Source organism: Carcharhinus amblyrhynchos, chromosome 7 (genome assembly GCF_965287045.1).
Source record: "Carcharhinus amblyrhynchos chromosome 7, sCarAmb.v2.hapA, whole genome shotgun sequence".
Taxonomy (NCBI): Eukaryota; Metazoa; Chordata; class Chondrichthyes; order Carcharhiniformes; family Carcharhinidae; genus Carcharhinus; species Carcharhinus amblyrhynchos.
The window spans coordinates 117,333,524-117,356,874 of NC_137330.1; the positions used below are offsets into that span (position 1 = coordinate 117,333,524).

At 45.6% G+C, this 23,351-nt stretch overlaps 1 protein-coding gene across 1 annotated transcript in view; it reads right to left on the minus strand.

Moving 5' to 3' along the window:
* mrps18a (mitochondrial ribosomal protein S18A) overlaps positions 1–5,035 on the minus strand; it is an 81,659-nt gene extending 76,624 nt beyond the window's left edge. The window contains exons 1-2 of the mRNA XM_080193010.1: positions 4,860–5,035; positions 1,332–1,363 (exon numbers count right to left, since the gene is read on the minus strand). Coding sequence (XP_080049136.1) covers positions 1,332–1,363; positions 4,860–5,013 — 186 coding nt within the window. The 5' untranslated portion in view covers positions 5,014–5,035. The remainder of the gene's footprint in view (positions 1–1,331; positions 1,364–4,859) is intronic.
* Between the last annotated feature and the right edge of the window lie 18,316 nt (positions 5,036–23,351).

The window sequence follows — 23,351 nt, forward strand, 5'->3', positions numbered from 1 at the left end:
CAATCATTAACATTGCTGCTACACAATGCCAGGCATCAGGGTCCCTGTCTGTACGGAGTCTGCACATTCTCCCCATGTCTGTGTGGGTTTCCATCAGTTTCCTCCCACAGTCTGAAAGACTTGCTGGTTAAATGTATTAGCCATGCTAAATTCTCCCTCAGTGTGCCCGAACAGGCCCTGGAGTGTGGAGACTAGGGGATTTTCGCAGTAACTTGTGGCACTAAAAAATATATACAAAAAATATTAAAAATATATAAAATATAAAAAAAAGTAAAACGTGAATCAAGTCTGAGTTCACAAACAAATGCAGTTCCTTTTCCCTTTATTCTTCTCTCCATCAGTATTTCACGTAATGCAGAATTATAACCTCAAGATTCACAATCCAGTATAGTCCAGGGGACCCGAAACAGTACCCACTGCATCTGCTGCTTCCTCATCGCCTGATCTTGGATTTAGCAATATTCTCCCTGAATTTGGCAGATGGTGGAATTTGAATGCAAAAGAAAATCTGGAATTAAGAATCAGCAAAATGGGGATAGGACGGGGAAATGGACCTCTGGTGGAAGATCAATCATCTTAACAAACAGCGGAATAGGCATAAGGGATTGTGTGGCCCACTCCTCCTGTTTCTCCAGTTCTTATGTTTCCTGCATCTAAGCAATTTCAAATGTAGACTACTTTCAGGGGAGGTGATAGCCTGTTGGTATTATCATGAGACTATTAATCCACAAACTCAACTAATGTCCTGGGGATCCGGGTTCGAATCCCATTGAGGCAGCTGGTGGAGTTTAAATTCAGTTTAAAAAATCTGGAAGTAAGAATCGACCGATGACCATGAAACTATTGCCGAATGTCAGGAAAACCCATCTGGTTCACTGATGTCATTTAGAGAAGGATATCCACCATCCTTAACTGGTCTGGTCTACATGTGATTCCAGATCCACAGCAATGTGGTTGACTCTCAATTTCCTTCTGATGTGGCCAAGTGAGCCACTCAGTTAAAAGGCAACAAGGGATGGGCAACAAATGCTGGCCTAGCCAGCAACGCCCATCTCCCATAAAATTTTATCCAACAATAAAACAGTACAACTCTTTAACCTTCCTTTGTTTCCCCTACCATATTTCAATCTGTGAGGTGTCTGATTCTTCACTCAGGTTCCATAATTGAGAGAAATTAAGGATCTCCTCCTCTTGAGCTAGATATTATACTCAGACAGTGATTTTTCTTGGTGTGGTGGCTCAGTTCTGTGGCAATTGGCTGTCTTTTGGTTGCACGATTCAGTCACTGCACATTTTTAGATTGAATGAGACACTGAGGAAGCCGTACTCACCGTTATGGTCTGTCCATCCTGGATCCTTACAACTGTAAAACAAAGAAATGGCATTGTTTGAAAACCAATATCTACCATATGGAAATTACATAAAACCCCATTATATCATACACTCCAGACTCTTCATAGAATTGCCAATGGCAAAAGAAGTCTGATATACAATTCCAAGGGAAAGAGTAGGGGAGTCAAAAACTAGATTTAAGGTGAGAGGGGAGAGATACAAGAGGATCCAGAGGGACAATTTTTTCCACAGAGGGTGGTGAGTGTCTAGACAAGCTATCAGAGGTAGTAGTAGGGGCAGGTTCAATTTTGTCTTTTAAAGTTAGACAGTTACATGGGTATAGAGGGATAATGGGCAATTGGAAGAAGCTTAGTGGTTTATAAAAAGGGCAACATGGACAAGTTGGGCCACAGAGCCTGTTTCCATACTGTAAACCTCACAGGGTCCCTACATATGCCTGCTAAACGTTTAAAATGAACTATCACACCTACACCCATTAAGCTCCTCAGCTGATTGAAACATAAAGACAAACTTTGTTGTGGGGACATGTTCCCTCTTGTTATCAGACTGATTTTATTACCCTCCTTTCCTGGGTTTCTTCAAGTCTCGTGCTAACTTATTTTCATTCTGATGACCATACTACTCTTGAACTGGCCAATAGCAGGTATAGAGTTAATCGTATTGAAACAGACCATTTGGCCCAACAACACAAGCCTCCTCCCACTCCTCTTCATCTTACCCTATCTGCACACATTTCTGTCCCCTTCTCGTTCACATGCTTGTTGGGAACTGCACCTTCTAGTTATGCCTTGTCCTTTTAACTGTTTTAGTCCCTGTATCTGTAATAACCAAAATTATCTTACCTGAGGTTCAAACCTAATCAACGTTAATCTAGATGTTGATTATAAAAACGATTGAACAACACAGGACTACCAGCATGTCAAACAGTGGAAGCAGCATGCATAGGTTTCTCACAACTAACAGAACAGATTCAAGCTCTGCAGAACTGCTACATCCAGCTGTGAATGGTGGTGGACAGTTAAACAATTCACTGGAGGAGGAGGCTCCACAAATATCCTCATCCTGAATGACAGAGAAGCCCACAGCAGTGTGAAAGACAAGACTGTAGTATTTGCCACAATCTTCAACAGGACTGATTTCACATCATCAGCCTCAAGAGGCCTCCCAGCACCACAGATACAATTCATGTGATATCAAGAAACACAGAAAGACACCAGGTTCTGCAAAGGAAATGGGCCCTGCAATGTTCCAGAAATAGCACTGAAGATTTGTGCTCCAGGCCTTCCACACATCTAACCAAGCTTTTCCAGTACAGTTGCAACACTGGCATCTACCCGACATTGTGGAAAATTATCCAGGATGCCCTGTGCACAAAAACAGGACAAATCCGAACTGGACAATCACCATCAGTCTACTCTCAGTCATTAAGTAATGGGATTCAGCAACAGCGTTATGAAGGGTGACTTCTCGATCCACATCAATACGTTAACTCCAGTACCATGAACTTTAATTTTACTCACTATTCTTTTGTGTGGGACCTTGTCAAAAGCATTTTCAAAGTCCAGATACACAACATCCACTTGTTCACCCTTGTCTGCTATATTTGTCACATCCTCAAAAAATTCCAGAAGATTTGTCAAGCTCAATTTCCCTTTAATGAATCCATGCTGACTCAGACCAACCCTGTCACTGTTATCCAAATGTTCAATTATTACACCCTTAATAACTGACTCCAGCATTTTCCCTACCACCGATATTAGGCTAACTGGTCTATAATTCCCCATTTCTCTCTCGCTGCTTTTTTAAAAAGTGAGATTACATTAGCTATCCTTCATCCATTGGAACTCTCCCAAGTCTATAGAATGCCGGAAAATGATCATCAATGCATTTGCTATTTCTAGGGACACTTCCTTAAGTATTCTGGGATGCACAGCGGCAGGCTCTGGGGACTTATTGTGTTTGAATCCCAGCAATTTCCCCAATACAATGGACTCGGTCCCCTAGCATTTCTGGAAGGTTATCTGTGTCCTCCTAGTGAAAACAGATCCCAAGTATTTGTTCAGTTGATCTGCCATTTCTTTGTTACCCATTATGAATTCACCTGATTCGGATTGTAAGGGTTCTTTTTGTCTCCACCAACCTTTTTCTCTTCCCATATCTATAGGACCTTTTGCAGTCAGTTTTAATGTTTTCTGTAAGCTTACTCTCATATTCTATTTTCCCCTTCCGAATTAAACCCTTTGTCCTCTCTGCTGAATTTTAAATTTCTCCCAGTCCTCAGGTTTGCTGTTTTTTCTGGCCAATTTATATGCCTCCTCTTTGGCTTTAACACTATTCCTGATTTCCCTTGCTATCCATGATTGAACCATCTTCCCTGTTGTACTCTTACACCAGGCAGAGATGTACAGTTGTTGAAGTTTATCCATGTCCTCTGTAAATATCCACTGTCAACACTTTAATTATCCTTACCAGCTTAACCTAGCCAATGCACATCCCATACCATCTAATGATGTGGAGTTGCCAGCATTGGACTGGGATAGACACAATAAGTAGTTTCACAACACCAAGTTAAAGTGTGCCCTGTTGTTGAGTGACTCACCTGACAAAAGGGGCAATGCCCCAAAAGCTCGTGCTAAAAATTAAACCTGTTGGACTTTAACCTGATGTTGTGAGACTGCTTACAGTGCATACCATCTAAGTTAGAATCACAGAAACCCTACAGTACAGAAAGAGCCATTCAGCCCATCTGATCTGCACTGACCACAATCCCACCCAGGCCCTACCCCCATACCCCTACATATTTACCCACTAATCCCTCAAACCTACGCATCTCAGGACACTAAGGGCAATTTTTAGCATAGCCAATCAATCTAACCCGCACATCTTTGGACTATGGGAGGAAACCGGAGCACCCGGAGAAAACCCACACAGACACAGGGAGAATGTGCAAACTGCACACAGACAGTGACCTGAGGCGGGAATAGAACCCAGGACCTGGAGCTGTGAAGCAGCAGTGCTAACCACTGTGCTACCGTGCTGCCCACGGTTGATTGGCCATGCTAAAATTGCCCCTTAGTGTCCTGAGATGCATAGGTTAGAGGGATTAGTGGGTATAATACGTAGGGATATGGGAGTAGGGCCTGGATGGGATTGTGATCGGCGCAGACTTGATGGGCCGAAGGGCCTCTTTCCGCACTGAAAGGTTCTATGATCTATGACCCAATATGCATTGATGGGAAGAGGAAGAAAAGCCAAGCCTGATGACACAACAATGGACTGGGTTCTTTAAAATGTCAATCAAATCGCTCCAAGATGCCTGGCCCGCCCCGGCTCACTGTCAATCACAGAACCCCGCCCAGATCGTCTTCAATCACGAAGCCCTACCCTCCCTCCTGCTGCTGGCCCCGCCCCCTTCCAGCCACTGGCCCCGCCCCCTCTCACGCCCGGTACCCAGCGTCATGCGTCAGAGCCGCGGGGCCTCGCCTGACTCCCTCCCTTGCACTCACTTTCCCTCAGGCCTCGGGCTGGTACCAGCACCGCCGGAGCCAGCTGCAGTCGCGATCCGGTAACGCTATTTGGTGAAAAGCGCTGGCTGGAAAGCCAGAGAGAGGGAGCCCTGGCCGCCCGGCAAACAGAGCGCCAAGCGCCGATAGCCGCCATCTTCCCGCAGCCGGCCGGAAGGGACCGGTCACCCAGCACTTCCGGTCCCCAGCTGTCAATCAAAGGCAGGCTCATTGCTGCAGCTGAATCAATGATGGTCAATGCAATGTACAATAAAAGTCAATATTCACATATACCACGTTCAAAATAATACCTTTCTTACAATTGTAAAATGAATTATAAAACGACCTGTAATCAAATCCAGTGCTGAAGAGAAGAAAATTATGTGATTTATTGTTGTCACACATGTTAGTATTATTTCTTTCGCACTATACAGACAAAACATACCGTTCATGGAGAAAAAACGAAATATATTTATTAAACACAAATAATACATTAACACTGCAATGAAGTGACTGTGAAATTCCCCTAGTTGCCACAGTTCTGCATCCGTTCGGGTCAATGCCCCTAACCAGCACGTCTTTCGGACTGTGGAAGGAAACTGGAGCACCCTGGGGAAACCCACACAAACATGGGGAGAATGTGCAAACTCCACACGGTGATCCAAGTCGGGAATCAAACCCAGGTCCCTGGTACTGCGAGACAGCAGTGCTAATCACGCTGCCCAAATTGTACATAGGGGAGAAGGAAAGGAGAGGGTGCAGAATATAGTGTTTGAGTCATAGCTCGTCAAAGATCAACTTAATATTACATAAGGCATTCAGAAATCTGATGGTAGCAGGTAAGAACATTATTAGATTGCTTATATAGGCTGTATAGGGCATTGGTGAGGCCACAGCTGGAGTACTGTGTGCAGTTTTGGGCGCCGCACCTGCGCAAGGATATTTTGGCCCTGGAGGGAGTGCAGAGGAGGTTTACTAGGCTGATACCGGAGTTGAGGGGATTGAGCTATGAGGAGAGGCTGAATAAACTAGGCTTGTACTCGTTAGAGTTTAGAAGAATGAGGGGAGATCTCATTGAGACGTATAAGATGATGAATGGGATGGATAGGATAGAGGTGGAGAGACTCTTCCCGCTCAAAAAAGACAGTAGGACTAGGGGGCACAGCCTCAAGATAAAGGGGAGGCGGTTTAGAACGGAGTTGAGGAGGAACTTCTTCACTCAAAGGGTGGTGAATCTCTGGAATTCTCTGCCCGTTGAAGTGGTGGAGGCTGCCTCGCTAAGTATTTTTAAGAAGCGGGTTGATGGGTTCTTGATAAGAGAGGGGATTAAGGGTTATGGGGAGAGGGCGGGAAAGTGGAACTGAGCCACGACAGATCAGCCATGATCTTATTGAATGGCGGGGCAGGCTCGAAGGGCTAGATGGCCTACTCCTGCTCCTATTTCTTATGTTCTTAAAATTGAGTTCTGTTTCAAGAGGATAGAACATGAGTAAAAGGTGGTATTAGCAGGGACAACTCACAAGAAGTTGCCCTACTCCAGTACCATCCCCCTTTTCCCCTCTGAGGCAGGAAATTCTATTTTTCATTATGTAAATTAATTGAAAATTGTAATAGCCAATATCTCCTTATCTTAGGACTGGTCTGAAGCCTTTTCCTTTGGAAATCTGGTCAAGTAAAATGCCAGTGATAATGTTCAAAAAAAGCAGATAGCTCTTGAAGAGAACAAAGGATGTTTTCTGAGTAGAACGTTAAAATTCTATTGTTAGAAATTGAACTAAGTGCAGGAATTGATGGATGGCAAAACTACTAATTAAATTGAGTAGGTTTCCAATATAAATATTTCTAGAGGTCAAAATTGGAAGCAATTTACACATCAACTTAGTCTATAAAAAGCCCATAAATAAACAAAATAAATGTCTTCTAATACATTGCTTAATGTACTTTATATGTAATGGCATCTATCTTACATGAAAGCATCCCAAGCTGTTTCACAAGAGCACATTGTGAGTAACTCACCTCCTGACTTCCTGAAGTCCCCAAGTCAGGAGTATGATGGAGTACTGTCCACTTGCCTGCATAATTGCAGCTTCAGTAACACTCAAGAAGATTAAAACTAAAGTTATTTATTTGTCACAAGTAAGACTTACATTAACAAAGTAATGAAATTACACCACACTCCAGCAGCTGTTCAGTTCAATGCACCTAACCAGCACGTCTTTCAGAGTGAGAGAGGAAACCGGAGCACCCAGAGGAAAACTATGCAGACATGGAGAGAACATGCAAACTCCACACAGACCATGACCCAAGCTGGGAATCAAATCCTGCTGTGAGGCAGCAGTGCTAACCACCGTGCCACCATGCTGCCCTCAACTTGACAGTATTCAGGATAAAACAGCACGCTTGATCCCATCCACAAACATTCACTCCATCCACCACAGATGAACGTAGATGTACCGTCTACAAGATGCGTGGCAGCAACTCACCAAGGCTCCCTTTGACAGCATCTTCCAAATCCACGACTTCAACCGCTTCGCAGGACAAGGAGAGGAGATGCATGGGAACAGCACTACCTGCATCACACATCATTCTGATTTAGGATTATTTTGCCAGTCTTTCACTATCGCTGGGTCAAAATTCTGGAACTCCTTTCTTAACAGCACTGTCGGTGTACCTACACCACATGGACTGCAGCAGTGAAAGAAGGCAGCTCATCACCACCTTCTCAAGGGCAGTTACAGATGGGCAATAAATGTTGACCTAGCCAGTGATGCCCAAACCCCCCACCAACTAATTTTTTACATTAACATTATCAATCAAAATGTAACACCGAGTTATTATGAGACAGACGGTTAAAAGCTTAGCCAAAAAGGTAGGCAAATTAGTGGGGATGTTGGAATCTGAAACCAAAAGAGAAAATGCTGGAAAATCTCAGCAGGTCTGACAGCATCTGTGAGGAAAGAAAAGAGCTGATGCGTCGAATCCTTTGTCAAAGCTAAAAGGCATAGAAAGTGAAAGATATTTATACTGTAGGGTGAGGGAATGAAAGATGAGTAGGATTTAGGGAGGGAAGAAAGACAGAGAAATTTAGGGAGAAAATTAGACTTAAGGCCTGAGGCAGCTGAAGGGAGAGCCTGAAAAAGTGAAGAGAGTAAAATCAATGAAAGCAAAGAAGGAGGGCACATATTTCATAGACAACCTTCACTACCGCCCTGACAGCTTGTTCCTTTTCTTTCATCACATTGATGAGGAGGCTAATGTGCCGACCTCTCCTTCACAGTTTGTAATAGATATGGCATTGTTTCCAAAGAATAATGTATGTCAAAACAGGCAATGTTTTCAAACCAAGAAGAATTGCTGTCAGCTTTATCTTAATGCTCAGAATGTGGGTGGCTCTGGCAATGATGTTGCATTGTGTATCCCTTGGCAGCTGACTCTGCAAAAGCAATTCAAAGAGCAGTGTGAGCCGACGGCAAAGTATGAAACTCGAGTCCCATTAAAAAAATAAAATCTTGCATCTTTCACAAAGTCATTGGAAGCCATACCCTTAACACTGCAAACTACTCTCACCGTCTCTCAGGCCCGAAAAGAAGCCTCCACTCCAGGAAGCATGGAAAACGCACAGGCCTTCAGCTGAGAGTGAACATAGAACATAGAACACTGCAGCACAAACAGGCCCTTCGGCCCACAAGTTGCGCCGATCACATCTATACCTAACAAGCCATAGAACTATCTGTAACTTCCAATGCCATTAGATCCCATATACTCATCCAGAAGTCTTTTAAAAGACCCCAGTGAGTTCGCCTTCACCACCACCGGCAGCCAATTCCACTCACTCACTACCCTCTGAGTGAAAAACTTACCCCTGACATCTCCTCTGTACTTGCTCCCCAGCACCTTAAACCTGTGTCCTCTCGTAGCGACCATTTCAACCCGGGGAAATAGCCTCTGAGAATCCACCCTATCTATTCCTCTCAACATTTTATAAACCTCTATCAGGTCGCCTCTCAACCTTCGTCTCTCCAGGGAGAAGAGACCTAGCTCCCTCAACCTATCTTCATAAGGCATGCCTCCCAATCCAGGCAACATCCTTGTAAATCTCCTCTGCACCCTCTCAATAGCTTCCACATCCTTCCTGTAGAGAGGCGAGTGAAGTGTAGCGAAGCAACAAGGCGTCCCTCCCCAGCTTACTCCTGGCAAATATGCAATCTCTGAACATCCAGACAAACTTAAAGTCAGGCTCGCTTTTCAAAGAGAACTGAGGGACTACTGTGTACTCTGTTTCATGATGTGGAGATGCTGGCATTGGACTGGAGTAAGCACAATTAGAAGTCTCACAACACCAGGTTAAAGTCCAACAGTTTCATTTGGCAGCACAAGCTTTCAGAGCGCTACTCTGAGGGGGCATGGGATCCAAGGGGACATTGCTTTGTGGATCCAGAGCTAGCTTGCCCACAAAAGGCAGAGATTGGTTATAGATGGGTCTTTTTCTGCATGGAGAGGTCTGTCACCACTGAAGTGCCCCAGCGATCTGTTCCGGCACCCTTGCTGTTTGTGATTTTTATAAATGACCTGGATGAGGAAGTGGAGGGATGGGTTAGTAAGTTTGCCAATGAGATGAAGGTTGGAGGTGTTGTGGATAATTTGGAGGGATGTCAGAAGTTGCAGCGAGACATAGATAGGATGCAAGACTGGGCGGAGAAGTGGCAGATGGACTTCAACCCGGATAAATGTGGCAGGTCTAATGGGATGAAGGAATATAATATTAAGGGTAAGACTCTTAGCAGTGTGGAAGATCAGAAGGACCTTGGGGTCCGCGTTCATAGGACTCTCAAATCGACTTCGCAGGTAGAGGATGTGGTTAAGAAGGCGTATAGTGTCCTGGTCTTCATCACTCGAGGAATTGCGTTTAGAAGTTGGGAGATAATGCTGCAGCTGTATAAGACCCTGGTCAGACCCTACTTGGAGTACTGTACGCAGTTCGGTCACTTCATTACAGGAAGGATGTGGAAGCCATTGAAATGGTGCAGAGGAGATTTACAAGGGTGTTACCTGGATTGAGTGACATGCCTTATGAGGATATGTTGAGAGAGCTCGATCTTTTCTCCTTAGAGAGATGAAGGATGAGATAGGAGCTGATAGAGGTGTATAAGATGATGAGTGGTATTGATCAGGTGGGCTCTTAGAGGCTTTTCCCCAGGGCTGAAATGGCTGCCACAAGAGGACACAGGTTTAAGGTGCTGGGGCGTTGTTACAGGGGAGCTGTAAGGGGTAAGTTTTTCACTCAGAGGGTGGTGAGTGAGTGGAATCGGCTGCCATCGGTGGTGGTGGAGGCGAATTCGTTAGGGCCTTTTAAGAGACTTCTGGATGAGTACATGGGACTTAATAGGATTGAGGGTTGTAGGTAAGCCTAGTAGGTAGGGATATGATCGGCACAACTTGTGGGCCGAAGGGCCTGTTTGTGCTGTAGTTTTTCGATGATTTTATGAGGTGAGTGAGGACTTGTGTTCGCAAACAGGGCATATGCACACACAAACTCAGTTTACAAGCTAATGGTTGGAATGCAAGTCTTTACAGGTAATCAAGTCTTAAAAGGTGCAGACAATATGAGTGGAGAGAGCTTTAAGCGCAGGTTAAAGAAATGTGTACTGTCTCCAGCCAGGACTGTTAGTGAGATTTTGCAAGCCCAGGCAAGTTGTGGGGGTTACACAACTTGCCCCATGACTTGCCTGGGCAAGTCACACTATCTTGTAGATTGAGTTTGTGTCTTGATATGCCCTGTTTGTGAACACAAATCCTCACTCACCTGAAGAAGGAGCTTAACGCTTCGAAAGCTGGTGCTGCCAAATAAACCTGTTGGACTTTAACCTCAGACATATTGCGGTGCTCTGTTTCATGGAGACGTAGCTCAATCTTGCTTCACTGGACTGTGCCCTGCAACCAGAGGGCTTCTCAGTTCACTGAATGGACCATACAGCAGCCTCAGGCAATGATGAGGAAGCTAGAACTGTGATTTACTAAGACTGTTCTTAAAATGATAGCCTTAGAGCTTCCCTGGTGACTCAGGTTACTGTTTGGTGTAAAATAATATTAACAGTTTATGATGTGTGCCCTTTCACCTGCTCAAGCATGATGGCCTAGGCCCAGACCTCTATCCGGGGAGGGGGTGCAGGGGGATGGGGGAGGTAGTTCTGCTTCCTAATCAATACCTCATGGTGCCTATACATAGCAACATTGGCGAGTTTCTGCTCCCCGCACCTAGAATACCTGAGGCTAAAATGCCACCCCTACTACCTTCCGTGGGAGTTCATCTCTGTTTTCCTGATAACAGTTTACATCCCACCCCATGCGAACATGAAGATAGAGCTGGGCGGAATATACACCACCGCAAATAGCCTTGAGATAAAACATCCCGAGGCCTTGTTCATCGTGGCTGGGGACTTCAATCAGGCCACATTCAAGAGCATCCTACCAAGTTACAACCAACATGCCTTCTGTTCCACCAGAGGCCAAAATATTGTAGACCACTACTACACAAATATCAAATATGTCTACCGCTCTATTACCTGCCCACACTTTGGCAAATCAGACCACAAGGCTTTGCCCCTGCTCCCAGCAAAACTGAAATGGGAGAATCCGTCAAAGGAACTTATGCAATGTTGGTTTGAGGAATCGGATGAACGCCTACGGGACTGTTCAGTATTTAAAAACTCTGCAACCAGCCTGAACAAGTATGTCACTATAGTAACTGACTTCATTATTAAGTGTGTAGAAGACCGTATGCTAAAGAAACAAATCCGTGTGTTCCCCAACAGGTGGATGAACAGGGATATCCGCTGCTTGCTGAAATCCAGGTCCGGGGTGTTCAAGTCAGGCGACCCTGACCTATAAAAGAAAGCCAAATATGATTTAAGGAGATCCATCAAAGATGCCAAAAGACAGTACCGAACCAAGCTAGAGCCCCAGGCTAACCACACCGACCCCCGCCGACTATGGCAAGGTTTGCAAGATATAACAGGCTACAAGATGAAGGCATGTAAAATCGCTCGTTCCAACGCACCCCTCCCTGATGAGCTCAATACATTCTACGCCCGTTTTGGGCAAGAGGTCAGCGAGAGCACGCCCTCCACCCCAGAAGTCTCGGACGTTACCTTTTTGAAGGTCAACCCACGGAAAGTGACCGGCCCAGATGGGGTACCCGGACAAGCACTCAGATCCTGTGTGGGATATTCACAGACATCTTCAACTTCTCTTTTCAACAATCTGAGGTCCCAATCTGCTTCAAGAAGATGACCATTGTCCTAGTACCTGTGCCTTAATGACTATGGGCCAGTGGCTCTGACATCCATCACTATGAAGTGCTTCAAAAGGTTAGTCATGGCACAAATCAATTCCAGTCTCCCAGGCTACCTGGATCCACTACAGTTTGCCTATTGCTGCAACAGGTCCACAGCAGATACCATCTCCCTGGCCCTGCACTCAACCCCAGAACATCTAGCTAACAAGGACACCAATGTCAGACTCCTATTTATCAGCTACAGCTCAGCCTTCAACACCATCATCCCTACAAAACCCATCTCCAAACTTGGCTCCTCCCTCTGCAATTAAGGACACACCCAACCCAGGCATTCTCTCTTCCATCTTCTTCCTTCGTGGAAAAGATACAAAAGTCTGGATTCTTATACCAGCCAACTCAAGAACACCTTCTTCCCTGCTGCTGCCAGACTTTTGAATGGACTTACCTTGCATTAAGTTGATCTTTCTCTACACCTAAGCTATGACTGTAACATTACGTCCTGCAGTCTCTCATTCCCTTCTCTATGAATGGTATGCTTTATCTCTATAGCGCCCAAGAAACAATATTTTTCACTGTATCCCAATACATGTGACAATAATAAATGAGATCAAATTAAATCAAATTTGTGATGTCCCAAAGTCAATTCACTGCAGTTGAAGGCAGTCCCCCGGAGTAGAGGATGACTTGCTTCCCACACTAAGAATCAATTCTCAGGTGACTGAGGAGTCCAATGCACCACCTACACTCCCTGTCACAGGAGGGGCAGATGGTGGTTAGAGGAGCAGGTGGCTGGGGCGCCGTGTGGTTCAGGGAGTGGATGTGTGGAGTGCCCGGTGGTTCAGGGAGTGGGTCGATGAGCTGCCCAGTTGGTTAAGGGAGTGGGTGGGTGGCGTGCCCGATGGTTAGAGGAGTGGGTGGGTGGGATGCCCGGTTGGTTAGAGGAGCAGGTGGATGGGGTGCCCAATGGTTAGGGTAGTGAGTGTGTGGGTGCCCAATGGTTAAGGGAGTGGGTGGGTGGCATGCCCAATGGTTAGCAGAGTGGGTGGGTGGGTGCCTCATGGTTAGGGGAGCGGGTGGGTGGGGCGCCGGGCGGTTAGGGGAATGGGTGGGTGGGGTGCCCGATGGTCAGGGGACAGGGTGGGTGGGGCGCCGGGAGGTTAGGGGAACGGGTGGGTGGGGTGCCTGATGGTTAGGGGAGTGGGTGGGTAGGATGCCTGGTTGGTTAGAAGAGTGGGTAGGTGGGGTGCCAGTTGGTGAGGGGAATGCGTGCGTGGGTACCTGGGTGGTTAGGGGATTGGATGGGTGGGTGCCCACGTGGTTAGGGAGTTCTTGGGTGGGTGCCCGTTTGGTTAGGGGAGTGTGTGGGTGGCATGCCCGATGGTTAGGGGAGTGGGTGGGTGGGGTGCCTGATGGTCAGGGGAGTGGGTGGGTGGGGTGCCCAGTTGGTTAGGGGAGCGGCTGGTGAGGTGCCCAGGTTGCCACATGTTCCTTTTGCTGTTTGGCGCTAGCTTGCTGTCCACAATGAAACTCAAGATGTTGAACTCCTTCCTGGAGGCATTTCCCCTCGCTTCATGCAGTCTTGCACCAGGGCTTTGCAGGTATTGGTGAGGACGTTGCAATTTTTCAAGAGGCTTTGAGAATGTCCTGGAAGCATTTCCTCTGCCCTCCTGGGACTCGCTTGCTGTGCTGAAGTTCCAAATGTTTTGGGAATCCAATGTCAAGCATCCAGGTGATATGGCCCGCCCAACTGAGCTGATCGAGTGTCAATGCTTCAATACCGGGGATATTGGTCTGAGCGAGAACACTGACATTGGTCCTGCCAATGGATTTGCAGGACCTTGTGGAGACAGTTCTGGAGGTATTTCTCCAGGGTTTTGAGGTGCCTGTTGTATATAGTCCACGTCTCTGAGCCATATAGGAGGACGGATATCACTGCAGCAGTGTTGACCATGAGCTTGGAACCAAATCTTAGCTCCAGGTCTTCTGTCTACACTTCCTGCTGCATTGGCAAAGCAGCCAGCATAATTAAGGACCCCACGCACCCCGGACGTTCTCCCTTCCACCTTCTTCTATCAGGAAAAGTATACAAAAGTCTGAGGTCACCGACTCAAGAACAGCTTCTTCCCTGCTGCCGTCAGACTTTTGAATGGATCTACCTCGCACTAAGTTGAACTTTCTCTACAATCTAACTGTGACTGTAGCATTACATTCTGCACTCTCTTGTTTCCTTCTCTATGAACAGTATGTTTTGTTTGTAAAGCGGGCAAGAAACAATACTTTTCACTGTAAGTTAGTACATGTGACAATCATAAATCAAAACACATCAAAGATCAAATCAAATCAAATCAAACACTCTTTCCTCAGGCAACCAAAGGTTGCGCTGACATAATAAGAATATAAGAACATAAGAAGTAGGAGCAGGAGTAGGCCATCTAGCCCTTCGAGCCTGCCCCGCCATTCAATAAGATCATGGCTGATCTGAAGTGGCTCAGTTCCACTTTCCCGCTTTCTCCCCATAACCCTTAATCCCCTTGCCTACCAAAAACCTATCTACTCGTGTCTTAAATATATTTAGCGAGGTAGCCTCCACCACTTCAACGGGCAGAGAATTCCAGAGATTCACCACCCTTTGAGTAAAGAAGTTCCTCCTTAACTCTGTTCTAAACTGCCCCCCCCCCTTATCTTGAGGCTGTGCCCTCTAGTCCTGCTGTCCTTTCTGAGCGGGAAGAATCTCTCTACCTCTACCCTATCCATCCCTTTCATTATCTTACACCTTTCCATCCCCTTCATTATCTTATACACTATCTGACACACTGAAGTTAAACCTCATCATCGATATCTGCCCTTGTTGACCATTGACTCCCAAGGCATGGAAATTGGTTCACATTTTTCATAGCCTCAATGAGGATGGGGGTGTGGTATTGGAGCGTAGTGCTGTGTGGCAGGGCAGTTTGGTACACATCTTTGTCTTACGGATGTTTGGTGTAAGGTCCTCATACACCTCGGTGAAGGTATTGACAATGGCTTGAAGCTGTTTCCCCGATATATATACAGACTCAAGCATCATCTGCATACTGTGGTAGAATGACGGAGGATATGACATCCTTGGGTTTGTCCTGCAGGTGGTGGAGGTTCAACAGATCCCCATTTGTTCCAGAGTTTGGCTGCACTCCATTGGGAAGCTGGCTGAGGATGGAGATAGAGAGTACAGACATGGATGATGGAGAAGAACATCCTGCAATGTTACTGCCTTGCTTGGCTCCATTCTGAATGGATCTGTGGCGGAACCGTTGATCAGAATCAGAGCACTGCGTCGGCACTGTGGGTGTGCCTACATCACAGGGGCAGCAGCTCACCATCACCTTCTCAACAGCAACTGGGCATAGTGAATAGGTGCTGGCTTGACCCACATCCAATGGAAGAAACACTGTGTGCCGTTCTGGCCATCACAAATAGGATGTGATTGCACTAGAGAGGGTGGAGATTTACAAGGATATTGCCTGGACTCATGATTTTCAGTTATGAGGATAAATTGCACAAGCCAGGGATGTTTTATTGAGCAAAAGAGGCTGAGCAGAGGCCTAACTGCGATGTGTATAATTGAAAGCTCCAGATAGGGTGAATAGGAAGACCCTATTGCTCTAGGTTGACAGGTACTCAACAAGGGGACATAGATTAGGGTATGATGGAAACAGTGGCATAGTGGCAGTGCCACTGGACTAGTAACCCAGAGGCCCAGGTTAATAATGTTGGGGAGCATTGGTTCAAATCCCACCACAGTAGCTAATGGGATTTAAAATTCTGGGTGGAATTCTCTGCCTAAAACCTGGAAATTCCTGACCGACTGTCAATGGGGTTTCACATTGTCCGCAATCTGCCCGTTAAAATTTCAGTGGCGGGCGGGATGGGAGAATTCCAGCCTCTGTTCGTAAAAAATTACACATTCTTTCTTTTTTTATTAAATCACCCAGTGCCTAAAATTGAAAGTTTGTCTCAATAATGATGATCATGAACCTATTATTGTTTATACCCAATTGGTTCACTCTAAGGGAAGGAAATCTGGCACCCTTACTTGGCCCTGGTCTGTATGTGAATCTAGACCCCCTAGCAATGAGTCTTAACTGCCCTCTGAAATGGCTTGGAAGGGTAGTCCTTGGTGAACCGTGCAGTGGCATGGTGGCACAGTGGTGAGCACTTCTGCTTCACAGTGTCAGGTACCCAGTTTGATTTTTGGCTTGGATCACTGTCTGTGCGGAGTTTGCTCATTCTTCCCGTGTCTGTGTGGGTTTCCTCTGGGTGCTCTGGTTGCATAACGTTAAATCTCATGGGATCTAGAGTGACGTATCTAAATGGATACAAAATTGGCTTCTTCACAGAAGCCAGAGGGTGGTTGCACAGGGCTATTTTTCAAATTGGAGGCCTGTGACCAGTGGTGTGCCTCAGGGATCAGTGCTGGGTCCACGGTTATTTGTCATTTATATTAATGACTTGGATGAGAATACAGGAGGCATGGTTTGTAAGTTTGCAGATGACACTAAGATTGGTGGCATAGTGGACAATGAAGAAAGTTATCTCCAATTGCAATGGGACCTTGATCAATTGGGCCAGTGGGGTGACAAATGGCAGATGAAGTTTAATTTAGACAAATGCAAGGTGATGCATTTTGGAAGATTGAACCAGGGCAGGACTTATTCAGTCAATGGTAGGGCAATGGGGAGAGTCACAGAACAAAGAGATCTAAGGGTACATGTTCATAGCTCTTTGAAAGTGGAGTCACAGGTGGACAGAGGGGTGAAGAAGGCATTTGGCAAGCTTGGTTTCATCGGTCAGAACTTTGAATACAGGAGTTGGAATGTCTTGTTGAAGCTGTACAAGACATTGGTAAGGCCACACTTGGAATACTGTGTGCAATTCTGGTCACCCTATTATAGAAAGGATATTATTAAACTAGAAAGAGTGCCGAAAAGATTTACTAGAATACTACCGGGATTTGATGGATTAAGTTATAAGGAGAGGCTGGATAGACTGGGACTTTTTTCTCTGGAGCCTAGGAGGCTGAGGGGTGATCTTATAGAGGTCTATAAAATAATGAGAGGCACAGATCAGCTAGATAGTCAAGATCTTTCCCCAAAGGTAGAGGAATCTAAAACAAGAGGGCATAGATTTAAGGTGAGAGGAAAGAGATATAAAAGTGTCCAGAGGGGCAATTGTTTCACACAAAGGGTGGTGAGTGTCTGGAACAAGGTAGTAATAGAGGCGGGTGCAATTTTGTCTTTTAAAAAGCATTTAGATAGTTACATGGGTAAGATCGGTATAAAGGGATATGGGCCAAACATGGGCAATAGGGATTAGGTTAGGAGTTTTAAAAAAGAGAGGGCAGCATGGACAAATTGGGCCAAAGGTCCTGTTTCCATGCTGTCAACTTCTATGACTGTATGCTCCGGTTTCCTCCCACAGTCGGAAAGATGTGCTGGTTAGCTGCATGGACCCAAACAAACGCCAGAGTGTTGTGACCAGGGAAATTGCACTGTAACTTCACCACAGCGTTAATGTAAACCTTAGTTGTGACTAATAAATAAAATTTAAATAAATAAAGTTTTAAATTTAGTCCATTCAAGGGCAATTAGAGACAGGCAATAAATGCTGACATTACCAACAATGCCCACATTCCAAAAAAAATAGGTTGGAGATTTAGAGGGAATTCAAGGGAAAGTTTATTTTATCAAGAGGCTATTGGGGCTGTGGAATTCACTGAATGACTAGGATGTTTCCCATGGCTGGTGAGTCTGGAACCAGGGATACATTCTCAGAGTAAGGGGCAGGGTATTTAAGTTTGAACCGAGAAAGAATTTCTTCACCCAGAAGTTGGTGATAATGTCTCAGGAAGCTTGACTGGAAAAGAACATAGTTTATGACAAAATGCAAAGTAAAACCACCATACTTCGGGACCGAAGTTCAGCAGGCCCAGTCCTGGGCCTGTCTTATAAAGGCTCAGGTGGTGAGTTCTAACTGGGCAGGCCACTGCCTGTTACCAGGGGAACTCACGCTCATTAAGCCCCACTGGGAGAACAATCAGTAGTTCCCCAAGGACCTCATGGGGCGTTATAACAGTGGTGAATATTTGCAATTCTCTGCTCCAGAGGGCTGCGGAAGCTGAATCATTGAACGCGTTCAAGACATAAATCTGTTGAGATGAATGACATTGAAGGTAATGCAGATAGCACAGGAAAGTAGCCATGATTTAATTGAATGGCAAAGTAGGCTTGATGGGCCGAATGGCTCTTTCGCCTAAAAGGGTGGTAGAGACTGGGACTTCCTTAGCACTTAAAAATTTCGCTTTTATGCACCTGATGGGACAGCATGGTGGCACAATGGTTAGCACTGCTGCCTCACAACGCCACGGACCCAGGTTCGATACCCAGCTTGGGTCAATGTCTGTGCGGAATCTGCACATTCTCTCTGTGTCTGCGTGGGTTTCCTCCGGGTGCTCTGGTTTCCTCCCACAGTCTGAAAGACATGCCGGTTAGATGCATTGGCCATGTTAAATTCTCCCTCAGTGAACCGGAACAGGTGCCGGAGTGTGGCGACTAGGGAAATTTCACAGCAACTTCATTGCAGTGTTAATGTAAGCCTACTTGTGACAATAGTAAATAAACTTTAAACATTTGATGTGCCATAATACAGACGTCTACAGACCAAAAGCCAGAAAGTGGGATTAGGCTGGATTTGACCACTCGTCTGCTGGTTCGAACATGTTAGGCTAAATAGCCTCCTACCTGGCAGTAAATTACGAATAGATCTATGATTGTATTGTGAACTCAGTTTCTCTGATTGCTTAAGCATGACACCATCAAACCTGCATTCTTGACAACTCGTGGTTTCAGTTAGCTTGCATTAGCTATGTCAAAGGTTTTATTTAACAATGCCATCTATTTTCTTGTAATATACCACTTTTCTGCTTAAGACTGGGAGATAAAAAAATCACATTATTGCTTGTGTGTCATTCATTGGATAACTATGTGAATAAATGGTGCCTGGAATGTTCTACATGTTTTGTGTGGAAATTAATAACAGCAGTTGCGCTATGTGAGTGCCACACCGTGTCTAAATTTTGCATAATGAATGGCCTGTGTGATTACCTGGCCTCGTGACATTCACATGTAGTTAAACAGTACCACTGTTCTGAGTAATTTGCTATGATGAGGGTTGACCAGGAAGGTAACCATGCCTGTGCCAACCCCTCGTTCACAGTTGCTAAATCTGTCAGCTGCTTTGCTGCCTAAACGCAGGAACGCTCATTTAATCTGGTCATGATTGATATCTCTCTGTATTTGAACCTCGCAGCGAGGAAACAGTTGGTGTGGCTTATCACTAACAAGGCTACATCCAATTGAAGACAGCACCGAGCTTCATAATACTTACATTTATGCTGTGCCTCAAACTGTTTCACACTGTGCACTGACCATAATGCAGGGCCATAAGGATGCATTTTTGAAATATTCTTCAGTGGGATGTGGGCTAGCACATTTTGCCCATCCCTAATTGTCCTTGAACAGAGTGATGTACGAAGCCACTCTATCCTCTCCGGTATGTAATGCACTGGCAGAGTTTGAATCCCTACAGTGCAGAAGGAGGCCATTTGGCCCATTGAGTCTGCACCAACCACAATTCCACCCAGGCCCTATTCACACAACCTACCATATTTACCCTGCTGATCCCCCTGACACTAAGGTGCAATTTAGCATGGCCAGTCAACTTAACCTGCACATCTTGGGACTGTGAGAAGAAACCAGGAGGCAGCCCACACAGATACGGGGAGAATGTGCAAACTGCAACAAACAGTGACCCGAGGCTGGAATTGAACCTGGGTCCCTGGTGCTGTGAGGCAGCTGTGCTATCCACTGTGCCACCTCGTTATAGATCCTTCATGCATTCCACCATTGGAGATAGGGATTGATTTATTTTTTCATTCATTAATCAGATGTGGGCATCTCTGGATGGGCCTGCGTTTATCACCCATCCCAAACTGTCCTTGAACTGAGGTTCAGCTACATTGCTGCGGATCTGAAGTCACAAGTAGGCCAGGTATGGATGGCAGATTTCTTTCCCTAAAGGACATTAGTGAACCAGATGAGTTTTTTTAATACTCATTTGTGGGACATGGGTGTCGCTGGCTGGCCAGCATTTATTACCCATCCCTAGCTGCCATTGATCAGAGGGCATTTAAGAGTCAACCACATTGCTGTGACTCTGGAGTCACATGTAGGCCAGACCAGGTAAGGACAGCAGATTTCCTTCCCTAAAAGACATTAGTGAACCAGATGGGTTTTTCCAACAATTGACAATGGTTTCACAGTCATCAGTAGATCCTTGATTTCAGATTTTGTTTTATTGAAATCAAATTCCACCATGGCAGGATTCGAACCCAGGTCCCCCAGAACATTAGTTGAGTTCCTGGATTAATAGTCTAGCAATAATACCACTTGCCTCCTTTTACAAAAATAACAATGGTTTCATGGTCATCAATAAACTTTTAACTGAATTCAAATTTTGCCATTTTCTGTGGTGGGATTCAAATTTGGGTCTCAGAGGTTTACCCTGGATTTCTAGATTACTAGTCCAGCAGCAATACCACTCCTTCCCCACCACTCTCCTGTGAATTGGTATGAATCTTCAACAGCTCCATCATTGTTGAAGCATGCCATCATCAAAACTGATGGAAGTTTAATGTTAAACCTTAAGTTTAAAGTTTATTTATTAGTATCACAAATAGACTTACATTAACACTGCAACAAAGTCACTGTGAAAATCCCATAGTCACCATACTCTGGCGCCTGTTCGGGTGCACTGAGGGAGAATTTAGCATGGGCAATGCATCTAACCAGCACGTCTTTCAGACTGTGGGAGGAAACTGGAGCACCCGGAGGAGACCCACACAGATATGGGGAGAACATGCAAACTCCACACAGACAGTGACCCCAGCTGGGAATCGAATCCGGGTCCCTGGCGCTGTGAGGCAGCAGTGCTAACCACTGTGCCACCGTGAAGGTGAGTCACGGATCAGCTGCAGCAGGGGGCTTCATCAGAAGGTTGTGAGTTCAAATCCCATTCTGGGGACTTAAGTGTTAAACCTTGCTTAACACTGTCATGCAGTGCTGAGGTGAATCAAATTAAGATGTCAAAATGAGGTCCCTGTCTGTTCTCTCAGACTGATATTCAAGATCCTACAGCACTATGTATAAAAGCAGAAAGTACTCCCCAGTGTCCTAACCAATAATTATTCTGCACAACAAGGTTATTTATCATTGTTGCATTGCTGTTTTGTGGGATCTTGCTGTGCACAAGTTAGCTGCACTATTACCAAATTACAGTGGTGACTACACTTAAAACATCGGCTCCAAAGAGTTTTGGGATCCTCTGAGGCCCTGAGATGTGCTATTTAATGGAGATTCTTAAAGGTGAAGAGCTTTAGGGAATTAATTTGCGAGCTTTGGGCCTAGAAACCTAAAGGTACAGGGTTCTATGATGGAGTGATGAAAATAGGCTGGCGGGGTGGGGGGTCCTATTTCCACTCGCATGCACTGTTTTATTCTAAGAACCATATGCGTTTCAATTAGGTGAGTTTGCAGTAGCCACCATTGTTATTTTGACAAAATAAAGCCCACTTCTTTCTACTGGGTTAACTACTGAGAGCAGCAGTGACAGCAACTTTAAATTGCCCTCAGCAAATGTGGGCAAGGACGAAGGAATACAAATATGAATTAGGAGCTGCAGTCAGCAATTCAGCCCTTCGAGCCTGCTCCGCCATTCAATCAGATCCCTGGTCACAAAACTACCTCCCCACATGTTCGCTTTATCCCATTCTTTTTTATCAGAGATAGTTCCATCCCCTTCTTGAAACCATTTAATGATTCAGACTCCAGCACGCTATGAGGCAGCAAGTTCCACAAATTCACCACCGGCCTCGGGTGACTGTGTGGAGTTTGCACATTCTCCCAGAGTCTGCGTGGGTTTCCTCCGGGTACTCCGGTTTCCTCCCACAGTCCAAAGATATGCAGGTTAGGTGGATTGGTCATGCTGAATCGCCCCTTAGAGTCCAAAAATGTGCAGGTTAAGTGGATTGGCCGTCCTGAATCAGCCCTGAGTGTGCAAAAGTGTGTACGTTGGGTGAATTGGCCATCCTACATTGCCCCTGAGCATCCAAAGATATGCAGATTGGGTGGATTGGCCATCCTGAATCACCCCTGAGTGTCCAAAGATGTGCAGGTTAGGTGGATTAGAACATAGAACACTACAGCACAAACAGGCCCTTCGGCCCACAAGTTGTGCCGATCATATCCATACCTACCAAGCCATAGAACTATCTGTAACTCCCAATCTCATTAAATCCATGTACTCATCCAGAAGTCTTTTAAAAGACCCCGGCGAGTTCGCCTCTACCATCACCGACGGCAGGCGATTCCACTCACTCTCCACCCTCTGAGTGAAAAACTTACCCCTAACATCTGTACCTGCTCCCCAGCAACTTAAACCTGTGTCCTCTCGTAGCGACCATTTCAGCCCTGGGAAATAGCCTCCGAGAATCCACCCTATCTATACCTCTCAACATTTTATAAACCTCTATCAGGTCGCCTCTCAACCTTCTTCTCTCCAGAGAGATTGGCCATTGGAAATGTGTGAAATTACAGGGATAGGGCAGAGGGGGCTGGGGGCCTGAGTAGGCTGCTGTTTTGGAGAGTTGCTGCAGACTCGAAGGGCCGAATGGCCTCTTTCTGTACTGTAGAAATTCTATGGTTCTATGGGTCTATGGAAGGTGAAAACCAGGAGAGGAATGTGGGAAGCAAGGAAGTAATGTGCCTTCCAAAACCCTGCCATGACTAAATAGCCCACCAAAACTCACTGACCCACATGCACCTGATAAACAGCGATTTGACCAAGAAAGCCTGAATGAGAGCGGGAAAGTTGCATTTTTTTAAAGAAGTTTTGGGCCACAAATAAAGCTGCCTCAGCTGGTTCTCTTCGCACGGAAAACAAATTTTAACTGTAAAAGGCTATTTAGGCCACTGGCTTTGTTCGTTATTACACAGAGACTTGGTTCCCGTGACACTGCGCTGTTTAGCTGGATTAAACCTGATGTCTAAGGTTATCCTAAACTACAATGGCTTCCTTCTTTTCCAGAATGACGGATCGAAACAAAGAGT